The sequence below is a fragment of the Dermacentor andersoni genome, chromosome 8 (genome assembly GCF_023375885.2).
Source record: "Dermacentor andersoni chromosome 8, qqDerAnde1_hic_scaffold, whole genome shotgun sequence".
Taxonomy (NCBI): domain Eukaryota; kingdom Metazoa; phylum Arthropoda; class Arachnida; order Ixodida; family Ixodidae; genus Dermacentor; species Dermacentor andersoni.
In genome coordinates this window covers 63,833,939-63,854,811 of record NC_092821.1, presented here as the reverse complement: position 1 = coordinate 63,854,811, position 20,873 = coordinate 63,833,939, and the positions used below count along the sequence as shown (strand labels likewise).

The window sequence follows — 20,873 nt, the reverse complement described above, 5'->3', positions numbered from 1 at the left end:
GAAAAAGACATGGCAGAACAAAAATAACATTGTACTAAAAACTGAAATACACATCACATTATTTTGCACTTGGCCACAACTTGAGTAACGGTGGCAAGGGGAACAGAAGCTAGTTGGCTTTTGCAGCAGCACATAGAAAACATTCGCAGAAAGGCTTATTCTTCAATCAAAGACCAGGTAAATAAGCCAACAACACGACTTTTCTTTCGACCCGAATGTAATGCTTAGCAATAAAATTACGTTACTTAAGGCACCAAGTCGCACCTACTGGGCACTCCTTTGTATAATACCCGCCGTGGTTGCTCAGTGGCTATGACATTGGGCTGCTGAGCACGAGGTCGCGGGATCAAATCCCGGCCACGGCGGCCGCATTTCGATAGGAGCGAAATGCGAAAACACCCCTGTGCTTAGATTTAGGTGCACGTTAAAAAACCCCAGGTGGTCGAAATTTTCGGAGTCCTCCACTACAGCATGCCTCATAATCAGAAAGTGGTTTTGGCACGTAAAACCCCATAATTTAATTTTTTTCCTTTGTATAATAAACATGAACGGCACAAATCTGCATGTAGGACACTTGCAATTCTCATGCTTTCCAGGAGAAAAAAAGGCGTATCATGCCCACACATGAAGGTTGTTCGCGCGGTTTTCCCATCGGCGGTTACTGAGATAGTACACGAACAGTAATTTTTCAGCTGTTAGTACGTTTGTAGAACGTGACACGCAGAAAAAGCACTGAGGGCGCTATGGAAGTCTGGGCAAGTTACTGAAGTTCCAGAATGAGACTTGGCGCAGAAAAATACAAGTCATAGACCAGGTGACAATGAGAAGGAACATCTATTTCTCAGCTTTCTCTACCGGAAAGAGGCAAGTGTTGCACAATCAAGGCGCAACGACGCCCAGAGCCTCATGGAGCACACACATGGACCGGGCTGTTTGTGTACATGCGCCTTCTGGTGTCCTTGGGTCTGAGCGCTCATCTATTGTCTTTAGGCAACCGGAACAACCTTGCAGGGCTTGTTTTTGAGGTATTTGTGCACCACTGCACGATGCACAAGCGTTACGAGTCGTGAAACGGGTGAAATATTGCGGAGCACAAGCACACAGCTACCGAGGACCACGAAACTGACGAAACTACCCACGCCGGTCAACGCACAGCAGTGCACGCTTCGTGATAAGAGCAAATAACGAAACATGAAACGTCATGCAGCGGGCTGAGCTGGCGCCGGGCCGGCGGGGCCGCACGGCGTGCGCAGGGAGACAGTCAAAGGTGAGGGAGTAACGAGGGAGGGCAATTGGAGAGGATTTGGGGGGGAAGGGCTCAGCCACCTGTATCGGCGCGCGTGCGCGCGACAATCTACGAGGCCATGCAATGTAAACGGATTTTCGGGTTTGCCCAATACAGAGATGGCGCCAATCACATCTGCCACCGAAACCGGGGAGTTCCCCCCCCCCACTGGCTGCACCGCCGCTCCTTCGCCAAACGTCTCGTTGCAGTCGAGTGAGTGAGACGCATAGCTCCGAAGCAGCCCAGTGATTGTGCGCCAAGCGGTTCGGGGAAGCGGCAGCGGACGCCGGATTCCCCCAACACCAAACGCCAGAAGAACAAGGAGCGAATGCGCATGCGACGACTGAACATGTCACCAGATGCGAAAGCAAGGGAGGCAGAACGGAAATGCCAACAGCGACTGATTAGATCGGGGGGTACCAAAGTCAGGGAAGCAGAACGAAAGCGGCAGCAGCGACAGGCGATATCGCCGAACACCAAAGCGAATGAATTGGAGCACAGACGGCAGCAGCGACTGGCCATTTCACCAAACGGCAAAGCCAGGGAAGCGGAGCGCAGACGGCAGCAGCGTCTGTCTTTCGCCAAGAACACTTTAGAATTTCCAGTGTCTTCGATAATTTCCGTATCAACCGACACGGGTCGAATATTGATTCGTAACAACCGTTCTCTAGCACGTTGCAAAGTAATGGGGCTCGGCCAGGACTACAGAAAAATTTGTATCATCCAGAATTTCGTATTAGCCGTGATCGTATTATCGAGATTCCAATACAACGTCGTTCATACGTTCTGGCGAAAATGACGACAAAAACGTACTAACTGAGAAAACGTACGACCCGAAGTAACCAAAAAAATGACAGACTTGACTATTGTTGACAACTGCGTAAGAAGTGTCATGCGGATCGTTGCGGCACAAGACATTGATGCATGTCATGCTGGTGGTGCCCTGGCAGCCCGAGAGGCATATTGTGGTTTTCCTAATGGGTGGTGCTTTAAGAGGGCGATGGGAAACTGAAATGAAATCGAGCTGGCAGGCAACAGTGGATGTGAACGAAGCGAAATGTGATGGCCACGTTGCGGCGCCTGCAGCAGGGAACGGCGGCTCATTTGGATTATCGCCCACCAAAAGCGTGCAATACGCTGTCAATGGCACTGCGCAACACGTGCTGTAAAACAGATAGGCGAAGATGCTTATCGTAGTAGGATTGGTGGTGATAGCTGTGAATGCCGTGTGCAACGACCCCAGAGAAGATTTGCTGGTACTGAAATGAGAAACCCAGTGCGCACCGTCGTTTTCATGTGAGACAGGTGGGTGTGTATAGCAGTGAAGCTGCCGTGGCAGGCAGCTATATAATGTTCTGAACTGCGCGCGTTTTGAACATTTTCTTGTTTACATGGAATCTAGCAGCCGGAATACATATCGTACGATCGCAATTTGGTAACGTACTGTACATTGGGGCTGAAAAATTGTCTTCCACTATCGTATGAAGCAGTAAAGATGAGCGTAACTCTACTGGGCCATTTTTTATGTTCTTGATTGCGAACATTGGTGCTGGGAAAGCGTACGTAACAGAAATTTCGCCCTTTGTTGGCTTTCTTCCTTGAAAGACCCGTTGGGACGCTTGGGACGTTCAGCCCTTCACTTACAAGAGTACGAAATCCGCATCACGTACCGCTCCGGTCGCAAGCACTCTGACGCTGATGCGCTCTCTCGCTCCTTACTGATGCCTCATTTGGCGTCTTTGTCACCTTCGTTGTCCACACTGTCACCGTTGACCATCGCTGACACGCTCACAGAGCAGCGCAGGGACCCAACACTTGTAATGTTACTTGAATACCTTGACGCTCCGTCTGATGTCCCTTCGACACGAGCACTGCGTCGCCAAGCAACCCACTTTTCCGTGCGGTACAACATTCTATATCGCCGCAACTACATGCCCGACGGTCGGAAATAGCTCCTTGTTATACCTCATCATAGGCGCTCTGACATCTGCGCGTCTTTTCACGCTGATCCCCTAAGCGCTCATCCCGGTGTCCTCAACTTACACAAGGTTGTGTCAGCGCTATTATTGGCGAGGCATGTACAACTTTGTGCAAAAGTACATTCACTCTTGTACTACATGCCAACAAGGCAAGACACCTACCGAGCATTTAACAGGACCGTTGCAGCCTATATCGTGCTCATCTCATCCATTTGACCGTGTCGGCATCGACCTCTACGGCCCGCTTCCATGCAGCGGGTAGGGAAATTGGTGGATTATTGTCGGCATAGACCACCTTACTCGCTACGCTGAGACTGCAGCTCTGCCAGCAGCAACCGCCCGTGACGTTGGTTTCTACATCCTTCGCAATTTTGTTCTTCGCCATGGTGCTCCCCGACAACTACGGAGTGATAGTCTTCCTGTCAGAGGGCGTCCAAGCCCTCCTCACCGAGTGCATGATAATTCACTGCAAATCGACCATGTACCATCCCCAAACCAACGGTCTGACCGAGCGGTTCAATCGCACACTTGGCGACATGTTGCGAATGTACATTTCATCCGATCACTCCAACTGGGACACCGTACTCCCTTTTGTTACGTTTGCATACAACACCGCGACGCCAGCGACCACCGGCTTTTCCCCTTTTTTCCTTGTGTATGGCCAAGAGCCTTCATGCCCCTTGAACACCATACTACCATACCAACCTGACGCTACAGAGTGTACTCCGCTTTCCGAAGTCGCCAAATAGGCTGAAGATTGCCGTCAGCTGGCACGTGCCTTGACTAGTGAGACACAAGAACGCCAAAAGACAAGACATGACCGTGCTCATCAACCACCGCACAACTTTGCTCCTGGTTGACTTGTGTGGCTTTGGATACCAGCCCACGTTCCTGGCCTTTCTTCTAAACTCCTGGCGCGTTATCACATTCCATACCGTATCATCGAGGCCACTTCACCGGTCAACTACATCGTCGAGCCACTCACAGTGTCACCAGACCTGCGTCATCATGGACGAGAGAACATACATTTCAACCGCCTGAAACCGTATTACGACCCACTCATCTGCTCCACGCCCTGAGTCGCCAGGAAGGCTACGCTTTGATCCCAGGGCATTGTAATGAAGCAGACGCGCCCCTGCGTATGTGCCAACTGAAGAGGAAGAAGAGGACCGTGCCGTGATCGCGAGCGAGCCCCGTGCGACGGACAGCCCTTGCAGTCCCTTGATTTACCTAACGTTCCACAAGGTTGTGAATGACAATACACCTTGTCGCAAGGTTAATAAATGCTGCAGTCTGTATTTACACCTTGATTGTTCCCTTGCCCGTTAAACTTCCCGGCGTTTTGATGTTCCAAGTGTAGTACTTTGACACACCTGATGTAGTTATCACATTAAACTGTAGTGCTCATTATGGTCATCATGTTCCCCGCTACTCAGTATTGCTGGCTTTTGCTAATAGCAAGCAAGACACTTTGATGTGTGAGGGGTCTTTTTGTGCCACCGTATACATAATGTGGGTGACTTGCATCTGCACTCTTTTGCACACAGACACATTCTGCTCGCCCATTTATAATTCCCATGATTTTGTGCTCTCAGTTGCTTCAGCTATCTTCAGCTAGATTTAAACCTGGGAAATGGGCAACTTCACATGTGCCTGGTTTTCTTTCGTGCAGCCTTGGCACTAGGAAACACGGACACACGGTACTATCTGGACCTTACCCGAAACGTGTACCGGTTCGCACCAGTACTCCTGACACCTCAAGAGGCCTCTAGTCGATTGCATGGTGACAACGAGCGTATCTCGCGCCTGAACTACGAGCGCCTTGTCAATTTTTATCGGCTCATTATGCGTTACGCTGATCATGCTGGCATTTCACACCAGTCACGTGACGAACTTTAGGCTGCCACGCCTGCTTCAGCCTTCGTGTCAGCAGAGTGTGCAGTATTGACTCGTGGAAGTTGGCCTATGTGTAACATCAACATTAGTGAAATGAAATAATTTTAGCAGCCGGCATTCTGAAGCGCCATATAACATGTATAATTGTGCTGTGAAACGGCCCTGCAAATGGTTTGAGGGAGCATGTGTGGCTTTTGCACCATTACACAAAGCACGTATGCTTCAGCACATCTGAACATAGCGCATATGGAAAGTTCAGGGATGTTCTGTGCATGAATGATTGCATTTCACTCCTGGCTGATTGTACATTGCTGTAATACTGAATAACACTGCACGAGTGTCAGTTGGCAAGATTGTCAGTATTACATGGAAAACTGTGGCAGTGAAATTGTAGCTAAGCATAGAAAGGTCACTTGCAATGTCTCTGTATATTTTTTCACAGGCATTCTTTACTATGATACAAATAACTAAAAATGTGATAAGAAATATACTTTTGCCTATATACATGTAGTATCAGTCCGCATGTCACACATTTTCTTGTCCTGTAGCAGTCCTATACACATTTTCATAATCACTTTGTCAGCAGCATCCACAAATGCGGCTTATGGTGCTGACTGGATCATTGATACGCATTCATCCGATATTTTTAAAATATTGCAAAAGTGTACATTTGCATTTGAATGGTATAAGTGCAATAAGACATGTTACACACTGATATGCAAAGTGTCCTGAACTTTACAAAGATATTTAATGGATTGATACTTTGAAAGTTATGCTGACAAATCATCTTTTTCTGTATTTTGTTTTTTAGTCTTTCAAGCTCCAAGCACTGCAGTAAGGTATAGAGAGCAAGGTTGGGCATGCAATCTTTTGTTTTTTTTCAGTGAGGAAGTGAGAAAACAGAATGAGACAATATTGTGCATCAAACAGTCAGTCACCAAACAACTCAAATAAAGGGACACTAACAACAAATGATAGGCCATTTTAGACTCCAAAGGTATTCTTTCCATACCTTACCTTATTTGAATTTCTTTGGTGGGGAAAAGCAAAGTTTGCTTTTAATGGAAAAAGTGAAGGCCAATCTTCGCGTTATTGCATTTTGCACCTAAACTGCAGTGCTAGTGATGTCAGTGTATTGTTGCAGACTTCATATAACATTTTTGCGCAACTAAGGCCATTTTTATGCTCTAGAGGTTGCCAAGATGCGTGTTGGCTTAGATCGGAGCCAACTGTGACATGTCTTTTTGACAAATGATTAACCCTGAACATGCACTTGCAAACAACGTAATGTCATGCAAACTTCACACGGTAATTTCAAAGCAGCATCGGCACATGTCTTCCTTATTTTCTTTCTTTTGGCATTACTTAGCCAGCATACGCAATGAGGCTGACTGATTTGCCACTACTAAGGCGTAACCTAGCCATATAGCTTGACTTAACATTTATCTGCGGTGTCTCTTTATGAGTAGTGAGGGCTGTTTGGTTCTGCATCTCAGGGACATATCATATGCAATCACAGTGGATTGTCCTTATTTGTGCATTTATTGAAATGATAGTTTTAGCATTTTGCGTATGCTCTACTGTTACGCTGCCACCACCGTTACGCCAGCTTTGCGCTTGCTATCTAAGCCACGCCAGATGCATAAAGCTAAAATTAGTGCATAGAGAGCTAGCTGCAGTGCTGGTAGTGAAATGGAGGTGGTAGGCTAAAACTCTCTAATGACATATAAGTGCCTGGACTGACTCTTTGTTGCAACGCTGTTCAGTGGTCACATTGAGCTATCTGCACCAGTGTCAGCATACCAATGGCAGATGGTAAACATTGCGCTAGGTTGTCGAATGCCCTTAGCGTTGTCGAATGCCCTTAGCGTTCATTCAGCACAAGAAGCAAGCGGAAATATTTGGAGCTGGAGGCAGATTGCCCCTTGTTTCTTCGTGGGGCGCCTGTGAAGTCGTCGTCTTCCTGTGTGATCTCACATATTTTGACTGTGGGATATGGCCACTTGATTGCCAGGTTGGGTTTGCTGTTCGTTTTTACGCAGTGTAGTTTAGTTTTTTTATTCGTGAGCGAGTTGTTGAAAACAGCATGTGACATTGTACAGGTTTGCACCCTGTAAGTAAATGTCCAGCTTTCGTGCATACCTGTTTTTCTGGCATAAACAGTAGTGAAGCATATGGCAATCACAAAGTGTAACCTAGCTGTGTTAGTGTGACCTGATTATACATTCCTTTTTTGTACACCTTTATGTACTATTGTCCATTGTTCATGCTTGCCCTATGACAAGTGAGTCACAATAGGAAAATGTTGGTGTTCAGAATGAAATTGCGTTTACAGTAATCATTTGCTGGGCACACACTTTTAGGGTGAACTCAATGTTCAGAGCTACTCAGGTGGATATTACGAGAAAGAGACTCATAGATTGGTGCACCACCCACCGGCTATATTTTCCTGCTTTATTGCCATCCTGCATGTGAACAGGTTGGACATTATTGAATGGCCACCTCTATGATGTAATGTCATTCTGAAGGCTCCGTAAAAGCGAAAGTGCTGCTGAAAGTCTCATTGTAGTCTAATCCCACTACAACAGATTGCACTCCAGTAAAATTTACATCAAGAATGATATTTTGAGCTGGAACTGCACTGGGACTCCACGAAACAAACAAATCTTTTATTATTTATTGTACAAAGATATCGCAAGCTAAAGTCTTTAAAAAAAGTAAGAGAAGGCTTGCGATTCAAGCCTTCACGTCCAAACACCACAATATTCTTACCTCACTAGGGGAGTTGGAGGCGGAGAGTTCAGTCCGTGTGACAGGCACGACACGGCTTACACACTTGTTATGCATCGACAAAGATTCAATATGGCTATGCATTCGCACAATCCTGCCAAATGCAGTGCTTCTGAATACAGTACTTATAAAGTTTGAGTCCCAGCCACCACTGACTGACTCATGGGAGCAGAACGCACAAAGATGCTGGTCCACCCAGGTTTAGGTGCACATTAGAGAACCCCAGTTGTTAAGAACCAAAGGTACTCATTACAGCATTTCTCAGTGCCCTCATTGTGCTTTGTGATCCAACCTAAATCAATCAATAAATCAAAGTTCATAACACCATGAAAAGTGCCACGGCATCACTGGGAAACTTGGTAGAGTAATGGGATGACCAGGCACGAAGAAAGAGAGCGCATGCAAGCTTTTCTTTATGTGCCCCCTATCTTCGTGTCTCATCGTCCCAGCACTTTACTTGTTTACCGGCAACGAAATAACAACTAAGCCAACTGTCCATCCTAGTGTCATGGCAACTGTGCCTTCAAGCAAAGGTGACGTGAAGGATTTGATGCCTCCAAATGCTGAAAATTTAGAACTGGTAGCAGCATTTTGGACACAGTGGAGTGAAGTTTCAGTTGGAAATAACTCAGCAAAACATTTACAAATAAATAACTGCTGTACTTGGTACGTTCTAACGTAAATAACATTTTATTGATTTCATAATACTAATGATCAGAAATGAAGGCGACCAAATTGTAAAAATTTTCATGATGAGGAATGGTGTTCCGGCTTCGTGAGGTTAAGAGGTGTGCCCAGATATATGGGACGTGCGCACGTGTACCCCTCATGTTTGATGCATTCATCATATAACATCTTTTTGCTCACAGTAGCACTATCACAAAGTAGTAATCGACGGAGTGTAAAGGGATGCTGTCAGAAGCAAGTGGGAAGAAAAGGAGTTACATCCAAATAATATAAAAATGAAGCTTATTCACATGCTCTCATGCTTAGCCTGTCTCTATACAGCCCTTCTCTCTGGCTCTTTTTGCCGTGCTCGTGGCAACAGGTTTTTCAAACAGCAGTTTTTCATTGTTGCTGTGGTCTGGGAAATTCATTATAGCAGGAATTTGCTACAGTTGGCTGGGTGCTACCAATTGGCTAAAGTTTTGAATGGGTCCAAGGTTACTCTTCTATATAGACTCGTCGTCCTTGCAACATTTAAAGGTTTACCCTGCGTTATGCATTTCGGCAGGTCACACCTGCCTGGGCCGTCATGGTTCCCATGATAAATTTGTGCAGCCGTCTCCCCTAGGCCTTTTGGAGTACTTGAGCCTCTCATGTAGTGTGTGCAGGGGACTCCTTCTTAGGAGGTTTGCTAATGAACACATATAAGTGGAATGACTAAGTTTATATAAGGCTATGGGCTGCTCACCTAACATGGTTGTGACTAAGGAATAATCGAGCCCCTCGGTTTCGCTTTCCAGTTCACTTGCAATGACTTGTTCTTGTCTGTCGAGGTGTGCACTTCTAAGCACAACTTTTGTTCCGATGGTCATGCGTACCTGTGATTGCACCACCACACTGAAATGCAATGTGAATGCAAGAGAAACTAGATTAATTTTGCACATTGCTGCAGTTCAATTTTGGGTCTGGAGAGCTTATTCTACCCAGTTGTGTACCAATCACACATTCCATTGTGATAGTTCATACCATGCCTAATTCTAACAAGGCTGGTCACAATTCGAAGTGAGAAGCGAGAAATTTCATGCTTCAACACTTTTGTGCTTTTTGCTCTTTTACGAGTTTACTTCTGTGTCTTCTTCAGCTGACAAATGAGTTTTGTGGATATAGTCATTAATGCAGATGAATTTAGAAATTAAATAGAAACTAGGGGTCACTGTTCAATGAATGTACTTGAAGTGAAGCGAGAGAGAGAGAGAAAAGAATGCATAGAAAGGCAAGGAGGAGAGGTGAAGCAAAGTTTGCATTGAACAGTAGGGCACCAAATGAAATAAGGCATATTGCTGGTGCAAAATTAAGGGTGCTCTCATGCTGCCAAATCACTCAACATCTAGCTCTTGCATTGATCGCCAGGTCGACGGTGGCAGCTTTTGTGCTCACCTTCGCAAATGCCATTCTGCGGTTTAAAGGAAATAGTAAATTTTCATTATACATTGGAAATTGTTACGTGTCCTCTAGGGAGCGTTTTGATGCAAGAGTTTTCAAATCGGCTTATTAATAGACAAGGTAGAAATATTTCAGTGCCAAGAACCCATGATTTCAGGAGGTGAGCTCCACTGCATAGCAAGACACTCTCTCCACTTGCGCCGTCTAGCCTCCGCAAGTGAAATTCCTTCCCTGCGTTCTCCCATACCGGACCTCGATGATCGCGTGACACATACATCACAGGTCCCGCCTTCAGTTTTTTTCTTCTCGCTTTTTTTTTTTTCAGCGCTGCGCACTTTTGTTGACTGCATTGCGTGCAAGGTGTTGTGATTGACTCGTTCCACGCAGTGCACAATTTTGCGCGCTGTGCACAAGGACACATGACTAGCGCTATAATTCAGTGCTACACGAATACTGAGGCAGAACAAGCGGATCGTAGAGCATGATCACACACTGGAACACACGTCCATGGGAACAAGCAAACGAAGCAGAGGTACATCTCTCTTGCTTTGGTGCAAAGTAAAACAAAAAACAGACATACCGTTCGTGTGTTTTATTATTTCTCTGAACGTCAGCTTGTCAATTCAAGCAACAGATCACACAACAGATGTTGCCTTGAATAATTCTCGAAGTAACATGTCACCATGAGCGATGTCACACTGCGGACACGAGTACGTAGGCGCAGGGACACGAGTATCTCGACGCCTGACTTGGAATGCGGCGGCCGCGAGGAGAAGAAAAAATGGCGTTCGGATTGAAATGCGGTGCGTAGCGATGTAATCTTTGCAAACACAATCGTTCGCGTGCATTGTATGCTCCGCGTTTGTCAGCTCAAAATGGCCAGACCTGGTGAGGGGCCCTTTAAATCGGATATTTTACTGGCTTTGGAAGTTAACCAAAGCTCGGTGGACTGACTGACATTGTAGGCATAGGGTAAAACCATGGTTTGAAGTTCTTCCAAAGCAAGAGAAGCACAGAGCAAGAATAGCTTTAAAGAAAGACTCAGAAACATGGATAAAAAGAAATGGCTGGCTAAAGTGCAAAAATATTTTTACCTAGATCACGTGGATGTGAAATGGAGGAAGAGGTCAAGAAAATTGGCAGCCAAGTGCAGGGTAATTGAAAGTGTAAATAAATCAAGTCTTTTTTAAAAAAAGTGAAAGAAACAGATAGAGATAATTGGATGTGAAGGATGGAAACAAAATACCACGGAGATTTACAATGGCAAGAAAGGAAATATAAAGAACAATCTGTACGGTTACACAAACGGCAGTGCCTTGATATCTGAAGTTGAAGCTGGTTGCTGAAGGGCAAAAACATACCGGTGCGGATATTTGCAGCAGGATGAGGCACGCATCTGCCTCCGCAACAATGCGGAGACAACTCTGCACATCCCAGTGGAAATGAGACCCATTGGTAACGTTCACCTTCCACAAGCACTGGGAACTAAAACTGCGGATGTTTAGAGTATTGGTGGCAAAAAAAGAAAAGGGGGAAGAAATTAATAAGACCAGATCTGTTACAGGCATAGGTAACCGTACAAGATGACAGCTCTACTGGTAGAGTAGCCCCTCGACATGGGCAGAACGCAACTGTGCTTGGTCAGACTTGGCCAAAGGTTAGCTTGTGTCGAGGCCTGTTCCGAGAACTTCCTGATCACACCCTTGTAGGTGTACATTACCATTTGAACCCACTAACTGGTATTTGGGGTTGCGCGATTATTCGAAAAGTTCGAATATTATTGAATATATTTTTAATATTCATACTCGATTTGAGAAATATACGAAAATGTTATAATATTCGACTGACTACGAATATTCCCATCAAGACGAATGTATTGCTGGCTGGGCGGGAGCAAACACGGTTCTTAGCATTTGTTTCTATCTAATCTAAGAATATTGGGGCGATTTCGTGCTGAATTCATTGATGTCGCAGTGAAATTTCGCCTGTAAAGCATGCTTAGCCACTAAACGTCTACATATTGTAAGGAAGCCATTCTCTCAGTAGCAAAAGGCACGGGTTGGCGGACCGCGAAGGTGCATACTTCTTTTTAAATTTTTCTTGTGCCAGCCCCAGTTCTGAGCTTATTGCTTGGCAACAAGTGCGATGATTGACCACTTACACTAATTACCCTCCAGTTTACAGGCATTTGATACGGTATAATAAGGCAGTGCAGCGGTGGCGTAGAGATAGAGCATCCGCCTCGCGTGCAAGAGGACCATGGCTCGAATCCCGGTGCCACACAATTTTCCACCGGATTAAAAAAAAAAATCCGCATGTTGATGAAATTGCATAAACAGGCCTGGACTGCGGCCTGATCCCGGTGACCAGAACCGGTAACGCACTCCCTCACCAGAGCAGGATTGGCCACCCTGGTGCACTACTTGGCCACAATCTCCTATATGAATACAACAATCAAACCCCAGCCCTCAGTCCCCAGCAGCTGCCAAGCAACTGACCACGGCGGCGGTCAGACCTGTGACGCAGCAGAGGGTGCTAAGAATCCCTGGATCCGGACATGCCGCCATTGGAATCTGAACCTGGCAACGTTTAACGCTAGAACGTTATCTAGTGAGGAGAGTCTAGCAGTGCTATTGGAGAAATTAAAGGGCAGTAAATGGGATATAATAGGGCTCAGTGAAGTTAGGAGGACAAATGAAGCATATACAGTGCTAAAAAGCGGGCTCGTCCTGTGCTACGGGGGCTTAGCGGAGAAACGAGAACTAGGAGTCACATTCCTGATTAATAAGAATATAGCTGGTAACATACAGGAACTCTATAGCAATAACGAAAAGGTGGCAGTTCTTGTTGTGAAACTTAATAAGAGGTACAAATTGAAGGTCGCACAGGTCTACGCCCCTACATCCAGTCACGATGACCAGGAAGTCAAAAGCTTCTATGAAGACATGGAATCGGCAGTGGGTAAAGTCAAAACAAAATGCACTATACTGATGGGCGACCTCACTGCCAGGGTAGGCAAAAAGCAAGCTGTAGACAAGTCAGTGGGGGAATATGGCATAGGCACTAGGAATAGCAGGGGAGAGTTATTAGTAGACTTTGCAGAACAGAATAATATGCGGATAATGAATACCTTCTTCCGCAAGCTGGATAGTCAAAAGTGGACGTGGAGAAGCCTGAGTGACAAGACTAGAAATGAAATAGACCTTATACTCTGCGCTAACCCTGGCATCATACAAGATGTAGACGTACTCGGCAAGGTGCGCTGCAGTGACCATAGGATGGTAAGAACTCGAATTAGCCTAGACTTGAGGAGGGCACGGAAGAAACTGGTACATAAGAAGCCATTCAATGAGTAAGCGGTAAGAGGGAAAATAGAGGAATTCCAGATCAAGCTACAGAACAGGCATTCGGCTTTAACTCAGGAAGAGGACCTTAGTGTCGAAACAATAAACGACAATCTTATGGGCATCATTAAGGAGTGTGCAATAGAATTCGGTTGTAACTCCGTTAGACAGGAAACCAGTAAGCTATCGCAGGAGACGAAAGATCTGAACAAGAAACGCCAATGTATGACAGCCTCTAACCCTACAGCAAGGATAGAACTGGGAGAACTTTCCAAGTTAATCAACAAGCGTAAAACAGCTGACATAAGGAAGTATAATATGGATAGAATTCAACATGTTCTCAGGAACTGAGGAAGCCTAAAAGCAGAGAAGAAGAAACTAGGAATAGGCAAGATGTATGCGTTAAGAGTCAAAGCCGGCAATATCATTACTAATATGGACGAGATAGTTCAAGTGGCTGAGTTCTATAGAGGTTTATACAGTACCAGTGGCACCCACGATTATAATGGAAGAGAGAATAGTCTAGAGGAATTTGAAATCCCACAAGTAACGCCGGAAGTAGTAAAGAAATACTTGTGAGCTATGCAAAGGGGGAAGGCATTTGGGGAAGATCAGGTAACAGCAGATTTGTTGAAGGATGGTGGGCAGATTGTTCTCGAAAAAACTTGCCACCCTCTATACGCAATGCCTCATGACCTCGAGTGTACCGGAATCTTGGAAGAACGCTAACATAATACTAGTCCATAAGAAAGGGGACGCCAAAGAATTGAAAAATTATAGACCGATCAGCTTACTGTCAGTTGCCTACAAAGTATTTACTAAGGTAATCAGAATAGAATCGGGAACACCTTAGACTTCTGTCAACCATAGGACCAGGCAGGATTCCGTAAAGGCTACTCAACAATAGACCATATTCACACTATCAATCAGGTGATAGAGAAATGTGCAGAATATAACCAACGGTTGTATATAGCTTTCATTGATTACGAGAAAGCGTTTGATTCAGTCGAAACCTCAGCAGTCATGGAGGCATTCGGAATCAGGGCGTAGACGAGCCGTATGTAAAAATACTGAAAGATATCTATAGTGGCTCCACGGCCACAGTAGTCCTCCATAAAGAAAGCAACAAAATCCCAATAAAGAAAGGAGTCACGCAGGCAGATACGATCTCTCCAATGCTATTCACAGCGTGTTTACAGGAGGTATTCAGAGACCTGGATTGGGAAGAATTGGGGATAAGAGTTAATGCAGGATACCTTAGTAACTTGCGATTCGCTGATGATATTGCCTTGCTTAGTAACTCAGGGGACCAGCTGCAATGCATGCTCACTGATTTTTTTTTATTGCGAAGGTAAATGCCTCGGCATACAGGGGTATAGGATGGGGTGAATAAGGATGATTAAATAAATGAAAAAAGATTTGCTGACCTAATGAAGTCCAAGAGGGATCCATAATGCGGTCCCTGCGTCCAAGCTCACTGATCTGGAGGGGCAAAGCAGAAGGGTTGGTCTAAAAATTAATCTGCAGAAAACTAAAGTAATGTTTAACAGTCTTGGTAGAGAACAGCAGTTTGCGATAAGTAGCGAGGCACTGGAAGTGGTAAGGGAATACATCTACTTAGGACAGGTAGTGACCGCAGATCCGGATGATGAGGCTGAAATAATCAGAAGAATAAGAAGGGGCTGGGGTGCATTTGGCAGGCATTTTCAGATAAAGAACAGCAGGTTGCCATTATCCCTCAAGAGAAGAGTGTATAACAGCTGTGTCTAACCAGTACTCACGTACGGGGCAGAAACCTGGAGGCTTACGAAAAGGGTTCTACTTAAATTGAGGACGACGCAACGACCTATGGAAAGAAGAATGATAGGTGTAACGTTAAAGGATAAGACAAGAGCAGATTGGGTAAGGGAACAAACGCGAGTTAACGACATCTTAGTTGAAATCAAGAAAAAGAAATGGGCATGGTTAGGACATGTAATGAGGAGGGAAGATAACCGATGGTCATTAAGGGTTACGGACTGGATTCCAAGGGAAGGGAAGCGTAGCAGGGGCAGCAGAAAGATAGGTGGGCGGATGAGATTAAGAAGTTTGCAGGGATGATATAGCCACAATTAGTACCTGACTGGGGTAGTTGGAGAAGTATGGGAGAGGCCTTTGCCCTGCAGTGGGCCTAACTAGGCCGATGATGATAATGAATAAGGCAGAGGCTGTCGAGGACAGCTGGTATGAATTACTAAATATTCCAAGTTAACTTGATCCAAATGCACAATATTTTAGTATAATGACTTACTGGTCTAGTTTTTAATATTGGCAATGCAATTGCGTTGTTCCAACATAACAAGTTAACCCAACTTGCTAATAAATGCATGTGCATATCATTATTCTATATTCGAAGCTAGGTATTCATATTCGATTTTTATTTGAAAATTTTCATATTTGCACACCCCTACCTGTAATGCATATAGCTTCCGGCGCATGAACAGATCTTTGCCTCCCATCTCCATGGCAAACAATAAACAAGTTCTGTCACGTGCTGGTGGCAAGGTAATATGCCGATAGGCTTATATTTTGCTTAGGTTAAGTGCTACTACCTAAAATATATAATATTTTACTCACTTGCAGCTGAGACACAGTAACTGTGGCTCTTTTTTCTTGAACATATCCAAACACATTGCACCTCTGCATCACGCTTTGTAATTTGACTCCTTCGCAGTCGTTTTGAAAAGGTTTAATGCTCTCATGTTGCTATTCTAGATACAATTGCCATTCACAGATATAATCATGGTTGATCTACATTTAACAATGATAAGAATTTCAGAAAAGCCCGGGCCACAATGCATTAGGTGAAATGTGTTTTTTCTTAGGTTGAGTCTGAAATGCTCAAGAGAGGTAACTTCAGATGTCCATCACCTTGCGTGAGAATGTGAAGGACACATTACATTACGGGGTAGTGTGTTCCAGCCTGAAGAGGTGACACCATTTGAGGACTGGGTCCGACCATGGGCTAACTGCAAAGAGACAACTCACTATAGAGTTCACATTGTATTGTTTTGTTTGGCATGAACTGCAGCTCGCCAAGTTGTGTCCTGTGCCGCTACTCGTTTGTGAGGTACGATTTAGCAGCTTAGCAGATGACCAAGCGAGTGTCAGAACATCACGGGTTCCTGCTCCCATATGACCACCTTCTGCATCACAACACAGTAACGTCCTATGGAACAACACAGAAACCAGCTGTAGAAAAGCTACTAAATTCTTCAGGTTGCGCTGCAACTTGCTAGTATTGTTTCTATAGTTTCTAGTTCTGAGACTTTCATTCAAGACAAAAAAAAATGAAGATGAAATATCAGTACTTTAATTACTTTTGCCTAATGATCTAGCTTGCATTTTGTTTTGCTGTGTTTCGATTCACAAATATTAAAAACTAGGAAGAATCTGGAAGAAAGGGCCCTCAGATGCCTGGTTAGAATTTGCCCTCTTCCTGAATTGTTTACAATTTCTCGATATAAGATTAAGCAAATCACGTCATCACATATACATAGGCCTTGTAAACGTAACACACTATTGTAAGAAACTATTTGTTGCAGCTTCATTTGAAAAATATGCTCACACTGTGCACATATTGTAAGTATTATACAGCAGCATGAATTTTTAAGTCTAAAGGGGCACATATGTCTGATCAGAATAGAATTCTGGGGTGTTACGTGCTAACACGACGATTATATTATGAGGCACCCATATTGGTGGACTCATTCAGCACTAATTCTGACCACCAGGGCATCTTTTATGTGCCCGCAATGAACGGGGTGCGGGCGTTTTTGAATTTCGGCCTCATTGGAATGCGGCCGCCATGGCTACGATTTGATCCCGCGACGTCATGCTTAGCGGCACAGCACCTTAGCCACTCAGCCACCGTGGCGGGTTATAGATCTGTTCAAACTAGTACACTTATATTTTCCCAAAGTTTGTTTGGAGTAAACATCGCTAGATATTAGAAGACAAATTAGATGCCAAATTTCTCTTTTTTTATAATTGCATACAGAATACAATAATCAACAATGACTCCATTGCAGTATGATAAAACATAAATATCTTAAAGTATTGAACATCTTACTGCAAAAAAAGTCTAAAGATTGTTTTTTTTTCTTGTTTGAGATACTTTAATGCTATTATTTAACTGGTAACTTTTTGTTGTTTCCGTGTTTTTTCTTCTGGCTGTCATGCCATGCCAAGCTTTTACTGACGGTAGCACTGATGTACTTGAAGTACCATATTTCTTCTCTACCAGTCAGACCTGATATATCTTTTTTGAGACAATTCAACCACCGATGGCACAGTTGATCAAGTAATCGCCGATTGTCGTATTGGTACAAGAAATTGGCTGTTAAAAATGAAAGAGCCCAAACTGGCTCAACACTCGTTTATTCTACACAAAAGTAATAACCCGCAGGCTTAATCGCAATGGTAAAACCCGTTTCCATTGGTATTGGAAGTGAGAGAGTGTTCAGCACCTCAATTCGTGGAGCAATTGCATGCTCACAGTGCCTCTGGCTGATGAGTGCTGTTGCAGTCAAGAGGCTGTGCACCTGCATTTTTCTGTTGATGCCTACTGGGCACTTTGAGTGCCTCTATGTGCCACAATATATAGTATTTTGTACCTGCTGTTTGTTAGGCTTACTCTCACATCACTCTGCACTGGGCTGCGATTTGGTGTCCATGAAGTTATGTTATGCAGGCCAGTAACATTTGGTGTATGTTACATACCCAGCAAAAATTGTTTTTTTTTTATCCCAGTTGTTACAATCATTTGGAGATGCTTAATGGTTTTAGACGGTGCCCTGTTACACTTTGTCACAACACTTTTCTGCTGTGCCTTCCAGCTTTGTATAGTCTTTACTACTGAATATCTCTTGTGTTCTACACTATTTAGTTAGTATATGTGTTTGCCGCTTGCATGTCCTGCTGAATCTTTATGCTCATGACTTTGCTATTCGCATTTTGTGAGGTCTTTAGCTCACTCTGACTGTAGACCATGTGGGCTGCAGCATGTAAAAATAAATAAGTATAGCTCCTATACAGGGAACTGCAGTGATCACTGTTTCCATTTAATAGGGGAAGAAAAATTTTTTTGCTGACCTATAATAATAGCAGTGGTATACACCAGAAATTGTTTAATTGCTTGTTTAGTGGAGTTTGCAAAATTAGTTCCAGAAATCTGTGACCAAATAGCTCGGTGTTTCACGCATTTTGTCAACATTGCTCAAGGAGGGTTTGTGAGAAAATGACCATGGAAATGGCAGTGCATTTCACTACAAGTTTGGAAGTGCCATCTTGAAACTGGTTCTAATCTTCATATTTGCACAAAATGCAGATGCCATGACAACTGACAGGCTTCATAATCCTGAGGTGCAACATGTGCACTTTAGTCATTAATGAAATAGGAAATTCACGGAGCTTTAGCTAAAGTTAACTTTGCCATTGATGCAGTTTCCAATTTATGGTGCTGCTGTAAATTTAGGCTATCATTAAGATAACTATTCATCTGTAATCACCTGAGTCAACATTTAGAGACAGTGGTTATTGAGGCCACCTGTCCACAAGCATCGAAAGACCATTCCATCAAATATTTGATGAACGGATTTGCTGGATCTTGTTTTTGAACTTTCTAGGGACATATGCATCAGGCTATTTCTGTACAATATTTAGATTTCAGTGCTTTCCATATGGTGTGTGCAACTATTGAAGGCCTTGTATTTATCTTATATCTTCTGGACTGCGACTGCCTCATTTGATTTTGTGATCGGTGCAGAATGTCTTAGTGTGAACTTGTAAACTAAAATACAATCTGTAACACATTTTCGGGGCATGCAAATAAAATGCTTTGGATACATGTGGGCTTTCTTGGTGTAATGTTGTCTTGAGCAGGCAGCTCACGTGGGTAGCTGTGCCATGCTCCCGAAACTGTGGCTTGTATGCTGTATGCTTGATCCTCAGCATGCATGCAATTAAGTGATGCAGGCTGCTGTTCTTGCTTCTCAGAACAACCAACTATTGTCGTAAGGTTTTCAGACCTTTGGTAGAACTTTAAATCTAGTTTTGAGGCCACATCCTGACTTTCACTTCTTAAACAGCATTGGCTTGGTCTTCATTGCTTGATTAGACCTGCCTGTTATGTGTTTGGCCTCCTTCCTCAAATGGCATGCTCCTCTTTCCAGTTACTGGAGTACAAAGTAGCTTGTCAGGCGTATGCATCACTGGCCGGCCTATTTGCCAGTTCTTAACATTGTTTATTCCCTCCCCCCCACCTAATTGGGCAATGTGAAGCTGTAGAACACTCTTTGAGACCTAAAACAACCAGCTCAGCGAAATTCTGTATTTCCTAATGTCCGACTACCTTTACTTAAAAAAAGTATGTGTAAATTGTGCTATGAAATTACCGTATTTACTCGCATAATGATCACACTTTCTTGTAAAAAAAATTGACGCGAATTCAGGGGTGTGATCATTACGTGGGTTAAGTTTCCCGCAAAAAGAGAAAATTTTTTTTTCATCCCGCGTTTGCTGCGGGATGACAACCGGTCAACAAATATGCGGCTGCCGCTGTATGTACCGCGGGACACCACAACAAAAATGGCGGCTGGCGGAGCAAGCCGAATGCGCCGAACGTGATTTATCTTCTCGTGAGTACACTACGTGCATTGAAACAGTTTCTTTCGTATTAGTAATGAATAATATCGTTAATATCGGCAAGTTTGCGGCAATAACGTAGCCATGTCCACTTTGAGGGGACAGAAACAGATGGGTGCGCATAGCTGCCAGTGACAGAAACATATGGCCGGCATGCTGCAGAAACTGCGGCATCTGTCTTCACTACTATCCTAATACGGCACGTTTCCGCTAAGAGTGGGCGAATATCTTAGCCGTGTTGCAAGCGTCAGCGTATGAATACGGTACACTTCTAACGTATCAGTGTAAACGTGGCTAGTAACATTGCCGCTCGCGATTTGTTGCGATTTGTTTCTTCTAGTCCATACAGGACACGCACCTTAAACGAGAAACTAAACTTGCGTAACTTACGGACTCCGCAGAACCCTTAAACAAATGCGTCTTCTAATGACTAGTTCGACGCACACTTACTAGAGAAGTCAGAACGCGGCCACCCTCAAGACACACGAGCAACCCAGTCATAAACATTCTGCTTCCTTCCGTCTGCACAGGACATGCGCTAATGGAACTAAGAACGCTTTTCCATGCAATTTACGCACTTACTGAAAGCCTACGCGCTTCAACATAGAAACTTCGAAAACTCTTGTAGAAATAAAGAAGGTGAACTATTCACGCGCGTTACTATAGGCCTCTCACCGATAACCTTGACTTCAGGTTACTCACAATAAAAATAATAACTATCTACTCATTAATTAACACCTCGCGAAACTAAAGGTAAACAGAAAACGCATCTTTCAAATCTCGGAG

At 44.2% G+C, this 20,873-nt stretch overlaps 1 protein-coding gene across 1 annotated transcript in view; it reads left to right on the top strand.

Moving 5' to 3' along the window:
• The window catches only part of LOC126538912 (N-fatty-acyl-amino acid synthase/hydrolase PM20D1-like), a 98,191-nt gene extending 78,901 nt beyond the window's left edge, over positions 1 to 19,290 (top strand). The window contains exon 11 of the mRNA XM_050185610.3: positions 4,937 to 19,290. Coding sequence (XP_050041567.2) covers positions 4,937 to 5,163 — 227 coding nt within the window. The 3' untranslated portion in view covers positions 5,164 to 19,290. The remainder of the gene's footprint in view (positions 1 to 4,936) is intronic.
• The last annotated feature ends 1,583 nt before the right edge of the window (positions 19,291 to 20,873 follow it).